General features: G+C 44.8%; 1 protein-coding gene across 2 annotated transcripts in view; it reads right to left on the bottom strand.

Annotated features, from left to right (window-relative positions):
• Positions 1–18,890, bottom strand: part of NGEF (neuronal guanine nucleotide exchange factor) — a 179,239-nt gene that overhangs the window by 49,794 nt on the left and 110,555 nt on the right. For both annotated transcript variants that reach the window (XM_075861321.1, XM_075861322.1), the window contains 4 exons: positions 13,365–13,507; positions 7,094–7,368; positions 3,733–3,893; positions 2,989–3,141 (listed from right to left, as the gene is read on the bottom strand). In XM_075861321.1, the coding sequence (XP_075717436.1) occupies positions 2,989–3,141; positions 3,733–3,893; positions 7,094–7,368; positions 13,365–13,507 (732 nt within the window). The remainder of the gene's footprint in view (positions 1–2,988; positions 3,142–3,732; positions 3,894–7,093; positions 7,369–13,364; positions 13,508–18,890) is intronic.

Here is an 18,890-nt window from a genome sequence, read left to right as displayed (position 1 = left end):
AAAACCGCATGCGGGAAAAAGAAGCGCAATGCCCTTTCTTCGGGCGTTTCTGTCTCTGACTTCCCATTGACAACAATGGCAGGCAGAAAATGCGTTTTTTGCTGCGTTTCCCTGCCCACGGCCCGATGGCCGAAAAACGCCACAAAAAAACGCAATGAAAAACGCGGGAAGTGTTCTACCGGCAGGTCAAAATATGCCTCAAAATTCCGGAAGGAATTATGAGGCAGATTTTTCTACATAAAAACTTCTCCCTTCTGACATGAACTTTTTAACTTCATCTACCTGTCCTCTGCAGTCTGCACGTCCTCCACTCGTCCTGTGTCTGTCCTCCGCTCATCCTATGAGTTCTCCGGCAGTCCTGACTGTACTGTCCAGCCGCCCGAAGTCTTACGTCGCACCGCCCCCTGTCCTCTCCCCTGCCTGAGCGCTCCTCCTACCACCAGCATCGCCGTCCTGTCCTATTCATCTGTGCCAGATTGGCAGTGCAGTGTAGCGGCTATCACCGGGCCCGGGCACCCGCCCCCTCCCTCCCGATTGGTAGTGCAGTGTGGCGGCTATCACCGGGCCCCCGCCCCCTCCCTCCCCTCATGCCTAGTGTTGTGATGCTACTAGGCATGAGGGGGCCCGTGCCGCCAGGCCTGGTACATAAAATGTAATGTGCCTGTCAGGGCGACACGGGCCCCCCCATGCCGCGGGCCCCGTAGCAGCTGCTACGGCTGCTACTGTGGTAGTTACGCCACTGAACGGGCCCCCTTCCCACGCGGGGCCCTTGTGCAGCTGCACCGGCTGCACATGCGGTATGTCCGCCCCTGGGTTTTTAAACAGGTGCCCCCATCAATCCCAAGTCTATTGGCACTTGGAAATTTCCATAACTTGGAACCTCCCGGACAGTAAGGGTATGTGCACACACACTAATTACGTCCGTAATTGACGGACGTATTTCGGCCGCAAGTAGTGGACCGAACACAGTGCAGGGAGCCGGGCTCCTAGCATCATACTTATGTACGATGCTAGGAGTCCCTGCCTCTCCGTGGAACTACTGTCCCGTACTGAAAACATGATTACAGTACGGGACAGTTGTCCTGCAGAGAGGCAGGGACTCCTAGCATCGTATATAACTATGATGCTAGGAGCCCGGCTCCCTGCAGTGTGTTCGGTCCAGTACTTGCGGCCGAAATACGTCCGTCAATTACGGACGTAATTAGTGTGTGTGCACATACCCTCACTCTTTGGGAGAGCAATTGATTTTTTTTTTGGTCTCTTACCTCACATGCTGGACATAGTACTATTAAAATAAATAGTGATGTGGAATGTGGCAGAGATCTCGAGAAATGGAGCTCTCCAATCAAACCCATTGCCAGAAGGGATTTGAGCTCTTTACTGTACCCAACAACCACTTTATCAGTGGAGGTCCTAGCTCATGGACCTTTCTCAGTGTTATCTTCTAGCATGTCAGAAGCCTGCTACAAAGTGGAATCCTGCTTCAAACCTCTGTAGCCAGCCATAGACACACATCATTTGCCCAACACCGCCATTATCAGCATGTCATGACAATGATTTCTCATGTGGGTGATTAAACATCAAAGCAATTACATAGCAAACAACATTGTTCCTATGGCATAAGTCTATAACTATAGAGCCAGGACTAGATCCAAGGAGAACAATGACCTATTTCTTTAGTGATGGGAAGCTGTTCTTTGAAGTTGTTTCACCAAATTAATCCTGTAGCTTCCTGAGTATAACTAAATAAGTGGAAATATTACTAGCTATAGACATACCTTACCTTTAACCCACATGCCATCCTAATAAATATTAGAAACCTATACAAAGCATCACCTGTAAAAGTAATTAAATTCCTTATGCATTTTGGAAATTATTACATAAACCACCAACATATTAAAGGGGTATTCCCATCTCATGTTAGATAGATGTGGATTCCGTCTCTGGCATCCACACCCTTCTCTAGAACAGGGCTCCCAGACCCGTCCTACCTTCTGGCTCTGTCGATCGTACCTCCAGAGTTCCGGAAACAGCATAGCTCGTTGTGTTATGCTGTTTCGGTTACTCCAATTCACTTCTATGGGGGTTGCAGAAACAACGTAGCAAAATGCGTTTAGCTGTTCTCGGAAAACCAGGGAACCCCATTCTAGAGATAGGTGCGGATCCCAGAGGTGGGTCCCACATCTATCGGACATTTACGGCACATACTGTGGATATTCCATAAATGTCCGAGATGGGAATACCTCTATAAAGTTGATAAGACAGATCACTGTGGCTTTATGGAAGATCTGACTTTAAATGAGAGTTCACATTGTTAGAGGTTCAGACTAAGGTAACCAGAACCACCAGTCTTTGAGATGTCGTCTTCTGTCAAGTTGAAAAAATGTTGCCAATACATGTAAATGGTTTTATTTTCATTTCGGTTTTTGCATATGCAAGTTTTTTTATGTGCATGTTTTTTTTTCCAATACACTGCATGTTCCAATGGTTCTGTAGTGTTGCTTTTTTTAGTCCCTAGAAGTCAATGGGTTGATTTTAGAAATACACGTTCCGTTCTTGCAGTACAAAAACAGCAATATACTGAACATTTATGGGTGAAAAGAGTACAACTCATAACAAAATATGGCAAATACAATACAGAAACAAAAACGGAACAAATTGCAAAAAATCTTTACCGTATTGCAAATTTGTTTTTGATTCGTATTTTCATACGCAGATGTGAAACAGACCTAAAGGTAAATAGACTGGATGTCCCTCAAAATTTCTTGGAACAAATATATCTATGAAATGGTTGAGAAGAGTCTTCATCAACTTGACAAAAGAGGCCATCCTATTACATATGTTATTGTAATACAGAAAATTGAAGAAGCCGTTATAAAAACTCATAGACAGGAGGAAATACACAGATAGACATGTAAAATGACAAACATGGCGAGGAAAGCAGAGGTTTCTTAATAACATTTACATTTCCGCCATTGCTAAACTCACAGCAGATTCCTGTACGCTCTCTCCTGATAGGTCTGGTTGCAGACGTAGGTGACATAGACACCGAAGTGATTTTCTGCATGCTTGAATACGATGTCACAAACGTCAGAAATCACCAAATTCTCTTCAAATCTTTGTTCCAGATCCAGAAGGAACCTAGAAACACAGGTATAAAACACTCAGGTTCTGTGATCCAAGGGTAACCCATAATGCCTGAGTGTCATCATGAAATACTATCTAATATATATATACATATGTCCCTATCTATATCAGCAGTTTACTTTTATTGGCTTTTAAATGTTTAGTGGATTTATAAAAAAAATAATAATAATTCTTCTAAATTCTTAGATTCAGCAGGCATTATGTAATAACTGTTTAGTTGTGTGGTTACCATTGAACAAGGACATGATAACACAACATAATGTTCCCTATGCACCAATCTTCATGACCACTGAGGTTACAAGGATCTACTGATCACTCCACAGCTGTCAGTGTAGCTGTGCATACATTTAAAGGGATCGTTTAGGATTTCGAAATAGGGTTTATTTTTTCCCCCTCAGAAACAGTGCCACAGCGGTTCATGGGCTCCGTCAGGTACTGCAGCTCATACCTAATACCAGAAACATCCCATGGACATGCGTGTTGATGTTTCTATAAATAAAAATAAAAAACCCAGACCCTTTTTCCAAAACCTAAACAACTGCTTTGAGAACTTGTACCATTTGACATACTTTTGTAGACGTGTACCTTTCACTAGTGGACAGGACCTCGAGTACATTGGAGAATATGAAGTGCATTTCTGAAGGGTTTATAGTGACTTTCAGTCTGTCGCTTTCCATGAAGTGAGAAGCCAGAAGGCTCAGACTCTTGTAGTAAGATGCCTCTGAAGTCACCAATTCAAACATTGCCTGAAAATCAGCAGAAAAGAAACATAATACATGTTAGAAACAGCAATAACATGAAACAGTATAAAACACAGTGTAACATTTTTGTAAATACTTATGCCTGAGAACATTTATCTCTGTTTGATGCAATCAATAATTTGGTTGGTTAAACTAATATTCCACCATGTCTGGCAGAGCCTTACAATAGCGCTATACTGCCGGGAGGGTGCTTACGTTTTTTTTTTAGGATTATAAAAATGAAAGCAACATCACTGAGCATGAGTAGTATACTAACTTATTTAGGGGGTATTCAAAAGGCCAAATAAAAAAATATATATATTTACCCATATTTCCCGCCTCACGGTGCTGCTCCTGCTGGCCACTAATTATAAGCCACGCTTGGTGCAAGCACCAGATGCAGATAGCGGGACACATCAAGTAAACATGTGAACTGCAGCCAGTTAGAGAACGATTGCTACATTGGATAGATGGGTAAGTATTTTACTTTTCATTTTACCTGTTTTTCCCCCCAAAAAAATTGTAATCCTGGAAAACCCCATTTAAAGTAATTGCATGAATTGATCTTAGGGGCTGCTTCACTTGCAGTATCATTAATTGGGGAGTAAATCATAATACAAGCTATAGTGACTATATTAAGTATTCACCCCCTTGGTCTTGTGTGTATTTTACTATGAAATTACATTGAGCAGATTGAATTAATTAAGTGGGCAATAGTGAAGGAGGCCAATAAGGGACCTATAACAACTCTGAAGGAGTTCCAAGCTTCTGTACATAAAATTTGGGGGGACAATGTATACAGTAATTATTGTGTAGGTGCTTCACCAGTCTCAGGCTTATTGGAGAGTGGCAAAGAGAAAGCCACAATTTAAAAAGAAAACAAAAACATGAAATCTAAGTTTCTTTGTTATAAAACAGTAAGAGACTAGAATAAAAGGGAACAAATTTTTATGGATTAATTAGACCAAAACGATGCACCACCAAAACCACAACATCTCGATCATGATGTATGGTGGCAATAGCACCATGCTGTAGGGATGGTCCTCTACAGACTTGTGAAGGTAGAAGGTTAAAATGAATGTTGGAAAGGACAATGTAAACCCGGAAGGAAAACCTGCTGCAGTCTGCATGAGAACTACAACATAGAAGAGTCATTTCATTTTATTTAAAGTGACCCTTTAACGCAAAAACATTTTTTACTATACATTACAAATGTATAGTCAACTTACCTGTTGCCCCACTGCTGAATGATACAGCCTCAGTTTCTGTGTTACACTCCTCTGCTTTCCGGTATCCAAAATGGCTGGAGCTGTCTCTTCTTTGAAAGTCTTAGAAATGCCCCCACCATTCTACTACCCTCCGATAGACCAGTTCTGTAGTAATCAACACTAGTCCATCGGAGTGCAATGGAGGGGGTGGGAGCGTGTCTCAGACTTTTAAAGAAATTAGGAAAGTCTGAGACAATGGTGGCCATTTTGGATATCATTGGGCGGAGGACTGAAATGCAGGAATGGAGGCTGGAACATTCAGGAGTGCGGCAGCAGGTAAGTTCACTATACATTTGCAATGTATAGTAAAGAATTTTTATTCTGGCTAAAAAACGCCGATTTATGACGACTCTAATCATAAAGAAAATTACAAAAACAAAACTACGATGGTATTGTCTTGGAGTGGCCAAGTGAGAGTACAGAACTGAATCAATTTAGAATTTCTGGTTGGAAAATAGCTATTCATTCATTTCCCTCATGTAACTTGTCAATGCTTGCAAAAGAGAACAGACAAAATTGAAATGTTCACATGTACAGAAGTTGATAGAGACCTTCTCACATAGATTCAAGTCTGTGAAACAACTACTGACTCCTCACACCATCTTAATGAAGGCATATAAAAAGCTATTGTGGAACACATACTATAGGCACTTGATCAGCCCAGGTCCTGTAGAAAAGAGCCAAGGCCACTTCATTCATCTAATTTATGGCTTGTGTACATGGCTATAATACAGCTCCGTGCATGAGCTGTATATTTTGTGCAAAGGACGAAAAAGGATCCCTGCCTGGGTATTCAGAAAAGCCTTTCCCAAAGTAGACTCTAGATCCAAGGATCCCTTTCCTAAACACTGAATGTATGGATCATTTAAGGAGCTGTAATATGGTTCTGTGCATGACCCGTAAAAGTCTGTATATGTAAGCGGAAAGCCATGCAGGGACTTTTATTATTGACAAAAATGTAATTAGGGACAGAAAGTTGCAACCACTCTGGAGAGTACTGTGAACTGTCTGCGGTCACCTGGTCAATAAATCGGTATGAAAGTATACAGAGATAGAAGTACTGCTCTCTATTCCTTCCCTTTTCTTCCCTATTAATTTCTGTGAACCATGTATATATAAAGATGGCTATACATATTATAACAAAATTGATGAATGAACGCCCAGAATAATTGAACAATTAACGAACGTTTAGGCCGACCAATGACAGGCCATTACCTTCTGTAAAGAACTCGGCGTGTTTGAATTTTCATCCAATTGTCGCCAGTAGTTCAGTCTATATGGGTCAAACAATCAATACATGTAGAATCGTCCATGAAAGACCAACCCAAGGAGTGGAGAGTCAGCATGTTAATTTGCTAACCCATGGGTGGCTGTGGAATTTCACCTCAATATCATCACTTCCAGCAATACATCCATCGTAAATCGCCTGGTGTAATCATACATGTATGACTACTTTGAACAACTGTATCGACCAATATCATCTAAAATGTGTTTGCGTCGGTGTATCGATCATTTACCAGACAAACATGCGTTAAACTATCAACCAACTTCTATCTAATGTGTATGGCTACGTTAAATCCCATAGTCACACCTTCTGTGCCTATTTTGAAAGAATGGGAGATCCATTCATTTCAAAGAAGGAAAAGTTTTAGGAAAAACCACTATAAAATACCGTAAACCATAAATATATTCTGCAATTTGCATGTATACTACTGTAGGTCCTTCATCTAATATGCTGTTTTAGAAATAAGACCACTGCTTGCCTCACATGTCTATAATAAGATTTTCATTCAAACAACAGCAGTTTTTAGAACCATGTTGCGCTACATTTTAAATTGGATTTCTAGATACTTGTCTATATTAGATCTACCGGGCCATTGATTTCTTCAGTCTATATAGATTCTCCACTTTCTTTTTGATCGGAGATTACAATCTCACCTCTTGAAGCTTTATTTCTTGTGGTTGTAGTACAGTTAGAACCCGACTATTCTTGATTTCCGGAAGATCTTGCCATAAGTTGAAGCCAGAGCAAGAATTTTGAAGGCGGCTGAAAGTTGAGTTAGATCTATGATTCTCTGTGGGTGGGGATGACCCCTCTACTGGGGTTTTGGGACTTTCTGGTGTTTTAGGAGTGTGTACATAATTGTCCTGAAGTCTTCGAGCTTCAATTTCATGTTGCGTCGATTTATCTCTATATTCCTGGTACAGGAACTCTCCAGAAGAAAAACAACATTAATTAGCATCAAGACCAAGAACTACATTGGATTACATGCAAATATTGTCACATTTATGAATGAGAACACAGACACTCTTGTAAAAAGCAGAAATAGGACTGCAATGATTTATAAATGGTTATTACTGAACTTATAATAATGTAACCAATACAAATCGTCTTGCAAAACTCAAACATTATGTTAAAATACATGCACTACATTGTCCAATTACTGTGTGACACCCCCCCCCCCACTCTTTTCAAATGTTATGAAATAGCCATAACCAAAGTACAGAGCATTAAAATAAAGGAATAACATATTGAGCTATGTTCACATCTGCATCAGGGCTCCGTAGTCGACTACGGTATTCATCCCGTCAAAACTACGAAACCCTTGCACAACGGAGACAAACTGAAACCATTGGCACCGGATCCATCACCATTGAAATCAATGGTGATGGAAACGGAAACATTTGGTTTCAGTTTGTGTCAGTCAGGGCTCCGTTCCGATGGAAAGCTCAGACGGAACGTCGGAATGGAGCCCTGACGCAGATGTGAACGAAGCCTTATGCACATTATGGAAGGTTAAGGGGCCCCATAGCGAAGGTTAAAATGAAAAACAATTAAAATGGGGCTCCCTTCTGGTGCTGGTTAATACTAAAAAACTTTAACCACCTGGGACAGGAGGACATGGTGCTTTTTTTAAATCATCACTTTTCTATGGATCTTGGGTCGGTTCCTCATGCCCTTTGTTAGATAACATCTTAGTACCTGTGGAGAGGGCATCCCTGCACAGCTACTCACCACCCATTAAAATAAGGAATGCAATCAACCTTGTCTGCTCACCCTCCCTTCAGGGACTCAATTGCAGCCGCATGGTCTGTATCTATAGTCTGTATCAGAGCAGACATTGAATAACTCTTGGGGAACCAATTTGGAGTTATCACAAAAAGATAACAGATCTTGCACACCAGATGATTTCACTAGCTGTTGAAACAGTATCTCTCAGAGGCTAAAAAATTTGCAAGCCTCCACCAGCCAAATCTGAAGTTCATTCCAACAAAAGCTCACAATAGCACTGTCAAGGAATCACTACTTGAGCAATTCATCAGAGTGAAAGTTTATGGAATTGCTATACGAGAAATTCCCCAAATGCAGCTGGAGACTGTGTGGATCAAGCGTACAAGTGAATCAGCTACCTCAAGTCCGTCACCACTATGGTCAGCAGAGTCTATGGTCTTCACCAGAGCCCGCCGCAAGGCAGGCTGGATTTGGCCGCATAGAAGTTGCTTTTACAGAATAATGTGTTGGACAGGAGGTGCATTTGCAGGCAATACCAGAACGGATAACAAGAAAGCCAGAGGGGTGATCAACAAACAGAGTTCAAACCAGCGGAGACAAAAAGTCCAAATCGCAAAATAGAAGAATACCAGGAGTTGCACAGGTCAAAACCAGCTGTGAGAAAAATATCCAAATCAGTGAGAAGTAAATCCAAAGACAAAGCCGAAGTCCGGTTCAAAGCATTCAAGTAGTCAAGGTGATTGAGGGTGTAACTAGCAGCTTCATCAGACACATGCATTCACAAGAAAATCACAAGCAACAATGAAAAAACGGAACAGACTTAAATACTCCACCCTTGGCCCTGATAGGTTGCAGACAGAGAAATAAGATCGGCCCTGCATTTTAAACCAGGGCCACCCAGAAGCTTGGCTAGTAGTCATGACAACCTAAAAGTGACGGATGTTTCCTAACAAACACATGGGATTAGCAATACGCCATCATGGATCTCTTCCATATAGCCCAGGTCTTCGTCCATAATGATTAGCGTATCACAGTCTCATTGGAGTGAATATGAGTTTCCAACTACAGTGTCAGAAACAAACTGGGAATGGCACTATAGGAATACCGAAGTCCCTTTATATTAGTGATCTGTGGGGGTCTCAGGGCACAGACCCCATTATGACACTTTCTAACATATCAATAAACCGAGACATGTTAGGACCTTGAATAAGGCAGGATAGCAAAACTATACAAATAAATAAAGCTCGGTATACACTAGTCTATTGACAACGCTATGATCATTAACACCTGTACATTGTAGCTGCAATAAAGAGCATACGCCCTGCTGCACTGTCTTCACAGAAAATACAGGAAGGAAGTGTGTACGGTTTTTAAAAATAAAAATAATTAGCTACAACATTTAAAGAATGACAAATACATTATTTCTCTTCTACAGACTAATGTCTAATTAACAAAAATGTGATATACTCCCTCAAGACATAGGGCTCTAACAGTTCATCTCAGCACACAAAAAACGTATAACCATTCCTTACTCTGTTATTGGGCCCCATGATGTCTAGTTACACCCTTGGCTACAATAATCACTGGTCCGATTCCCATAATTTATTGTAAAACCTTACCAGTACCTGAAATATATCAGAATACAGTATATTCTTACAATGCTGTAAATGACACTTACAATAAAATTACTTTTCTGTAAGCCACACACATATTGAAGTATACATTATGTATTCACCTTATTAGGCCACATTATAAAGTAAGATTTACTAGAACATAGATTTAGGAAATCATTGCCAACCATTGTTTTATAACATTGCCCTTGGATATGGATAGCAGTATGTTATAGACAAAAACAAAGGACATAGAAAATTGTGGATCATATGGACGGGAGAATAAAAGTGAGATAGGGCAGAGTTCTCGGTCACATTAGGATATAAAGAAAGAAGGATGAGAGGTGTTCAAGGTGAAGCATTACAGTAAAGAGATGGACATATAGTACAGAAAACAATGAAAGTCTGCAGAGTGGCATTGCCAGGACATTTCAGTGTACAATGCCCACAGAATTGCCGTAAGGTTACATGTATAAATATCCCATTAAGCGAAATCACATCATTTAAACCAGCTAGAATCCATAGACCACTGCTATCATTTTGCATTTGCCAGAAATGGCAAGAGTGGTTCCCTTTTTTTGTTTTGTTTGGCTGTTAAAACAATGGACTCATGTATTTCAATGGGGTCGTTCACACGACCGTTGTTTCAACGGAGCGTGTGAATGGTTAGTGAAAAAATAGGGCATATCCTATTTTCATGCGTGTCACGCATCCCTCCATAGACTCTAGTCTATGGGGGATGCGTGATAACGCATTCCGAGCGGGTGCACCTCGGACGTGAAAAACTGCCGTTTTTCACATCCGAGGTCATCTATGCCCGTCTGAATGTAGCCTAAGATTTAACCACTTAAAATCCACGTTGCTGTTTGCTCTGGTTATCATGCTGCGCCCTTGTTCAGGGACTATGGATGACAACTAAAGAGTAACAATACAGGGGCTGGAACATTTTGTCATAGTCCAAGGATTAAGGGGACATTAATAGCAGAGCTGACACATCCCTCATATTTTTAGCTCTGCATGTTGTTGGCCCACAAGTGATCTTAAATTTTATTTTAATAAACAAAATGAATGAGACTGCGGCGTAACACATTACTTGTCTGCCTTAAAATAGAGCAGGCCCTAAACATGGCTCATACAGTATTCTCCTACTATGATTATATTTACAGGCGCCACCAGCTTATGGGCAAAGAGGAAAATGCATTTGTTCCAATCTTTTGGTTTGATTTATTTTGATAACAATAGCAACTTTTAATCTGGAACAGGGGTCTCAAACTCGGCCGGGTAAGTGGGCCGCATATAGGAAAAATGGGAAGTTGACGGGCCGCATTACTTTCAAATTTGATACAATACAAAATTTTTGTTAATCAATTAGTTATTTGAACTACTATAACGCTATATTACTAGAATAATAATACTACATTACTATAATAATAGCGCTAAGTTTAAAATTTGAGATATTTCTCCACGTGCTTATTTCAACAATCCAGCTTTCCAGTTTAAGTGTCGCTAAATGCAGTCCGGCGGCTCAGTTAGCACACATGTCAAGATTGGGCAGCCCCTTTTTAGATGCTGCCGCAGTGCCCTCTGTGGATAATGCAACACACCCTTAGATAAGGCCACAGTGCCCTCTGTAGATAAGGCCACAGTGCCCTCTGTATATAAGGCCACAGTGCCCTCTGTATATAAGGCCACAGTGCCCTCTGTAGATAAGGCCACAGTGCCCTCTGTAGATAAGGCCACAGTGCCCTCTGTAGATAAGGCCACAGTGCCCTCTGTAGAGAAGGCCACAGTGCCCTCTGTAGAGAAGGCCACAGTGCCCTCTGTAGATAAGGCCACAGTGCCCTCTGTATATAAGGCCACAGTGCCCTCTGTAGATAAGGCCACAGTGCCCTCTGTAGATAAGGCCACAGTGCCCTCTGTAGATAAGGCCACAGTGCCCTCTGTAGAGAAGGCCACAGTGCCCTCTGTAGAGAAGGCCACAGTGCCCTCTGTAGAGAAGGCCACAGTGCCCTCTGTAGATAAGGCCACAGTGCCCTCTGTAGATAAGGCCACAGTGCCCTCTGTAAATAAGGCCACAGTGCCCTCTGTAGATAATGCAACACACCCCTAGATAATGCCAGTGTCCTCTTCAGATACTGCCACACACCCACTGGTAGATAATGCCACAGTGCCCTCTGTAGAGGCTGCCACAGTGCCCTCTGTAGAGGCTGCCCCAGTGCCCTCTGTAGAGGCTGCCCCAGTGCCCTCTGTAGAGGCTGCCCCAGTGCCCTCTGTAGAGGCTGCCCCAGTGCCCTCTGTAGAGGCTGCCCCAGTGCCCTCTGTAGAGGCTGCCCCAGTGCCTTCTGTAGAGGCTGCCCCAGTGCCCTCTGTAGAGGCTGCCCCAGTGATGTCAGGGGCTTACCTAGACAGAGCTGGAGTCCCGGAGCAGAGCCGCTTCTGGCACTCTGCCTGGGATTCCAGCTCTGCTCCCGACATCACTGTCCATATATGGGGGCAACCTCAGGGGCAACCCCAGAGCTGGAGTCCCAGGCAGAGCGCTAGTAGGCTCTTCCTGGGACTCCAGCTGTGCTCCTGACATCACTGGGACTCCTGCTCTGGGGAAGCCCCTGACATCATTGTCGATGTATGGACAGCGATGTCAGAGGCTTCCCCAGAGTCCCGGAGCAGAGCCGATAATAGCGCACTGCCCGGGACTCCGCTCTGGGGAAGACCCTGACACACTGTCCATATATGGGCAGCGATGTCAGGGAATTCCACAGAGTCCCAGAGCAGAGCCTGTACTAGCGCTCTGCCCGGGACTCCAGCTCTGGGGAAGCCCCAGACATCGCTGTTCATATGTGGACAGCGATGTCAGGGAATTCCAGAGTCTCGGAGCAGAGCCGATACTAGCGGCTCTGTGTCCCGCGGGCCGCAGAACACAGCCCCAGGGGCCGCATGCGGCCCGCGGGCCGCGTGCTTGAGACCCCCGATTCTAGAATGTAACAGTAAATGTCTATAAAGGGATGCTTGTCAGGAAGTCAATTTACAGACTTTATCATTTGTTTAGTCTTTTTTTAGTTTGTGCTAGTATTTGATTTGACAGTTTTTTAACTTGCTACTTTTTACAATAGTGCTGTGACGGCCTCCTCAAATGTCAAACCACTCTATTGTCGTCTCTTAAGTCCCCCCAAATATGCCAAGGCTGAGGTATAGTGTGACCACAGTTCAGTGGATGGGTCTGGGAAGGGGTGGGGTAGTGGCTCTGTCTTTCAAGGACCCACATCAACCTAGAGCTGGCCCTTAAAAAGTACAAGAAATAAGTGCTAACCAATGTGACTTGCAGAGGTGTAACATGAAGCTGCTGGGCATCAAACCAAAATTTGTAATATGGCTCCCCACCTACCATGTGCCACTTATATATCACTGACATCCTGTGGCAAAAGGGCATTTGGACCTACTCAGGCACCCGAGCCCGAGTACAACTACTATCCCTACACCGTCTATAGCTACGACCATGGTGACTTGCTCATGCGCGAAAGAAGTTTGTCAAAACAACAGAACTCATTGAAATGTTACACTACACAGTGAATCAATGCATTATTCTTACCAACGTGTCCTATTAAGGTTTTCCAAGAGTCTGCAGGTGCAGGGTAAACAGCTGGCAGTGCCTCTGTGCTGGTAGATGTGCACCCTGGTGGGGAGGGGGTGTCGGCAGGTGGGTTGCTGGAGTCTTCATTGTGGAGATATTCTCTGTTAGAAACACAAAGAAATATGTGACTAATCTAATGATTTACAGCACAGCACATGTATAGACACATGATATTATTAGAAACAGTTTTAACTTAATTTTACTAGTTATATTATTTCGACATATTCTTCAGTGGTCTGCACTGTCCGGAGAATATATTCACTATATTCATTCACAACAATCCTTGCCCCCAGTCACCCAGTGGCGTAATTAAATTACATTTATTTGCCACAAAAAACCATTTCCTGAAGCATGGGTTTAAGCATCACTAAACACAAGGAACGACCCATAGATATACATTTAAACCCTGGATTCAACCTCAGATGATGAAACCTTCACAAATGCCCTTGCCATCCTCTTTTAGGACATTAAAGAGAACATGTCAGAAGGTTCATGTTGCGCTAACCATACGTAGGTAGCATAAAAAAGCGACAGGTGCCCCCACTACACTAAACTATGTTTTTGTAATGTCCGTGGTCGCTGACCACGAACTCCTTCCATCCAGTCGACGCACTTTTCTCAAGAGATGTCTGCACATACGGCCGTCCGGCTCCACAGTGACCACCAGGGTGTGCTCACGAGCTCAGTCCAGACATAAGCCAGAGCGCATGCATGTTGGTAATTGAGCTAATTGCTCCAGAGCACCCTGGGCTATAAGAAGGTCCCAGCCCCATCCTCCCACGCCTGAGCTTTGTTGTTGTATTCCAAGACTGCCTTGCAAATGGTCCTGCTCCCAGTGTTTCCTGTTCCTGTATCCTGTAACCTGTATCCTGATCTAGTGCCGTGCTTAGCTGTAGCCGTGCTGTGCTGTATACCACGCCTGTCCTGCTTATCCACGCCTTACGTCTACCTGCTGCCTAGTTCCTGCCAAGCCTGCCTTGCTACTGTCCGAGCTGCCACAGGTATCCTATATAAACTATAGACTCTGACCTGCGCCCTGCTGGCCAGCTGCCATACCGCCAAGGTGGTACGGCCCAGTGGGTCCCCCAACCCTACGTGACAGTTTTACTCTCAAGTGCTCAAATAGAAAGGATAAGGACAAAGAACACGCACGGGTACGTATATGGCAAAAAGTCTATAGACACAAAAAATATATAATAAAGTGTATAAATTTATTAACAAAAAATATTCCACAAACACAATAAAAACATTTAAAAAAGCAGATGGCTAGATGGCTACTATAACTAGTTCAACTGGGAGATACTGCCCTGATAAGCAGCCCAATACTAACTCCCCCAGAAAAGAACCTACCTAAAATAACCCTCATGCAATGATGGCAGGGGCTCCTCAGGGGTCCTGAGGAAGCCACGTTGTGGCGATACGTGTGGGGCACTTTATACCTCCATAACCCCTCTGTTTGGACACTTCACTACGTCTTCAGGACTCATTTATTCACATGGTCTGATGCAATATTCTTTTTATCTGTGTCCATATCTTTGCCATCATTACGTGAGGGTTATTTGAGGTAGGTTCTTTTCTGGGGGAGTTAGTATTGGGCTGCATATCAGGGCAGTATCTCCCAGTTGAACCAGTTATAGCAGCCATCTGGTTTTTTAAATGTTTTTATTGTGTTTGTGGAGTATTTTTCGTTAATAAATGTATATTTTTTATTATATATTTTTTGTGTCTATAGACTTTTTGCGATATACATACCCGTGCATGTTCTTTGTCCATATCCATTGTAGTTTTTAAGGGTATGTGGCAACATTTATGCTGTGCCCGTTGGTGCATTTTTGTCAGTAAGTGCTCAAATAGGGCAAGGCCCATCACTCAAAGTTGCCAACATTTTTTTTTACAGGGACACTTAGGGTGTAGCGTCTTTGGTAGGTGTGTCTTATGGGACATGGCTTATCTGATGGGGCATGGCTTTCCAGCATTTCTGCACACAAATAAACAAACAAAAATTTCTGCACTAGTTTGGCTAACAACTATTTTGGTAGCCAGTCTCTCTCTCTTGTTTTGTTTTCCAGTTGTATAGAGGCAGGTGATGTCTCACTTTATCACTAGGCGATATGTGCTAACAACGACTGGTAGTGTAAAACCCAGCGTAGATAGTGCCACACTCAGTACCCCTTGTAGTTGGTGCTCCACACTGCCCCCAGTAGAAAGTGCCACACACTGCTCCCCGTAGATAATACCACATAGCCCCCGTGTAGTTATTGCCACACACTGCTCCTTGTAGATATTGACACACACTGCTCCTTGTAGTTATTGCCATGCACTGCTTCCTGTAGATAATTCCACAGTGCCCCCTGTAGGTAGTGCCACATGGCCCTCCTGTAGATAGTGCCACAGTGCCCCTGTACTTGATTCCACACAGCCTCCATGTAGCTGATGCCACACAGCCCCCTGTAGCTGATGTCACACTGCCCCCTGTAGATGACACCAGGGATGTAGTTATTGCCATGCACTGCTTCCTGTAGATAATTCCACAGTGCCCCCTGTAGATAGTGCCACATGGCCCTCCTGTAGATAGTGCCACAGTCCCCTCTGTAGATAGTGGCACACAGCCCCCTGTAGATAGTGCCACACAGCCCCCTTGTAGATAGAGCAACACAGCCTCCTTGTAGATAGAGCAACACAGCCCCCTTGTAGATAGTGCCACACAGCCCCCTTGTAGATAGTGCCACAAAGCACCCTTGTAGATAGTGCCACAAAGCACCCTTGCAGATAGTGCCACAAAGCACCCTTGCAGATAGTGCCACACAGCCCCCTTGTAGATAGTGCCACACAGCACCCTTGTAGATAGTGCCACACAGCACCCTTGTAGATAGTGCCACACAGCCCACTTGTAGATAGTGCCACACAGCACCCTTGTAGATAGTGCCACACAGCCCCCTTGTAGATAGTGCCACACAGCCCCCTTGTAGATAATGCCACACAGCCCCCTGTAGATAATACCACACAGCCCCCTGCAGATAGTGCAAGACAGTCCGCTTGTAGATAGAGCCACACAGCCCTCTGTAGATAGTGCTACACAGCACCCTTGTAGATAGTGTCACACAGCACCCTTGTAGATAGTGCCACACAGCCCCCTGTAGATAGTGCTACACATCCCCCTTGTAGATCGTGCTACACAGCCCCTTGTAGATAGTGCCACAAAGCAGCCTTGTAGATAGTGCCACACAGCCCCCTCTAGATAGTGCCACACAGCCCCCTCGTAAATAGTGCCACACAGCCCCCTTGTAGATAGTGCCACACAGCCCCCTTGTAGATAGTGCTACACAGCCACCTTGTAGATAGTGCCACAAAGCCCCCTGTAGATAGTGCCACACAGCCCCCTGTAGATAGTGAAACACAGCCCCCTGTAGATAGTGCCACACAGCCCCCTTGTAGATAGTGCCACACAGCCCCCTTGTAGATAGTGCCACACAGCCCCCTTGTAGATAGTGCCACACAGCACCCTTGCAGATAATGCTACACAGCCCCCTTGTAGATAGTGCCACACAGCCCACTTGCAGATAGTGCCACACAGCCCACTTGTAGATAGAGCAACACAGCCGCCTTGTAGATAGTGCCACACAGCACCCTTGTAGATAGTGCCACACAGCCCCTTGTAGAAAGTACCACACAGCCCCCTTGTAGATAGTGCCACACAGCCCCCTTGTAGATAGTGCCACACAGCCCCCTGTAGAAAGTGCCACATAGCCCCCTGTAGAAAGTGCCACATAGCCCCCTGTAGAAAGTGCCACACAGCCCCCTGTAGATAGTGCCACACAGCCCCCTTGGAGATAGTGCCACACAGCCCCCTTGGAGATAGTGCTACACAGCCACCTTAAAGATAGTGCTACACAGCCACCTTGTAGATAGTGCTACACAGCCACCTTGTAGATAGTGCCACACAGCCCCCTGTAGATAGTGCCACACAGCCCCCTGTAGATAGTGAAACACAGCCCCCTGTAGATAGTGCCACACAGCCCCTGTAGATAGTGCCACACAGCACCCTTGCAGATAATGCCACACAGCCCCGTTGTAGATACTGTTACACAGCCCCCTTGTAGATAGTGCCCCACAGCCCCCTTGTAGATAGTGCCACACAGCCCCCTTGTAGATAGTGCCACACAGCACCCTTGTAGATAGTGCCACACAGCACCCTTGTAGATAGTGCCACACAGCCCCCTTGTAGATAGAGCAACACAGCCCCCTTGTAGATAGAGCAACACAGCCCCCTTGTAGATAGTGCCACACAGCCCCCTTGTAGAAAGTGCTACACAGCCCCCTTGTAGAAAGTGCTACACAGCCCCCTTGTAGATAGTGCCACACAGCCCCCTTGTAGATAGTGCCACACAGCACCCTTGTAGATAGTGCGACACAGCACCCTTGTAGATAGTGCGACACAGCCCCCTTGTAGATAGTGCCACACAGCCCCCGTGTAGATAGTGCCACACAGCACCCTTGTAGATAGTGCCACACAGCCCCCTTGTAGATAGTGCCACACAGCCCCCTGTAGATAGTGCCACACAGCCCCCTGCAGATAGTGCCACACAGCCCGCTTGTAGATATTGCTTCACAGCCCCCTTGTAGAAAGTGCCACATAGCCCCCTGTAGAAAGTGCCACATAGCCCCCTGTAGAAAGTGCCACACAGCCCCCTTGGAGATAGTGCCACACAGCCCCCTTGGAGATAGTGCCACACAGCCACCTTGTAGATAGTGCTACACAGCCACCTTGTAGATAGTGCTACACAGCCACCTTGTAGATAGTGCCACACAGCCCCCTGTAGATAGTGCCACACAGCCCCCTGTAGATAGTGAAACACAGCCCCCTGTAGATAGTGCCACACAGCCCCTGTAGATAGTGCCACACAGCCCCTGTAGATAGTGCCACACAGCACCCTTGCAGATAATGCCACACAGCCCCGTTGTAGATACTGTTACACAGCCCCCTTGTAGATAGTGCCCCACAGCCCCCTTGTAGATAGTGCCACACAGCCCCCTTGTAGATAGTGCCACACAGCACCCTTGTAGATAGTGCCACACAGCACCCTTGTAGATAGTGTCACACAGCCCCCTTGTAGATAGAGCAACACAGCCCCCTTGTAGATAGAGCAACACAGCCCCCTTGTAGATAGTGCCACACAGCCCCCTTGTAGAAAGTACTACACAGCCCCCTTGTAGAAAGTGCTACACAGCCCCCTTGTAGATAGTGCCACACAGCACCCTTGTAGATAGTGCGACACAGCCCCCTTGTAGATAGTGCCACACAGCCCCCGTGTAGATAGTGCCACACAGCACCCTTGTAGATAGTGTCACACAGCCCCCTTGTAGATAGTGCCACACAGCCCCCTGCAGATAGTGCCACACAGCCCCCTGCAGATAGTGCCACACAGCCCGCTTGTAGATATTGCTTCACAGCCCCCTTGTAGATAGTGCCATACAGCCCCCTGT

This window comes from Rhinoderma darwinii, chromosome 4, assembly GCF_050947455.1.
Source record: "Rhinoderma darwinii isolate aRhiDar2 chromosome 4, aRhiDar2.hap1, whole genome shotgun sequence".
Lineage (NCBI taxonomy): Eukaryota > Metazoa > Chordata > Amphibia > Anura > Rhinodermatidae > Rhinoderma > Rhinoderma darwinii.
This window is presented reverse-complemented; position numbering and strand designations above follow the sequence as displayed.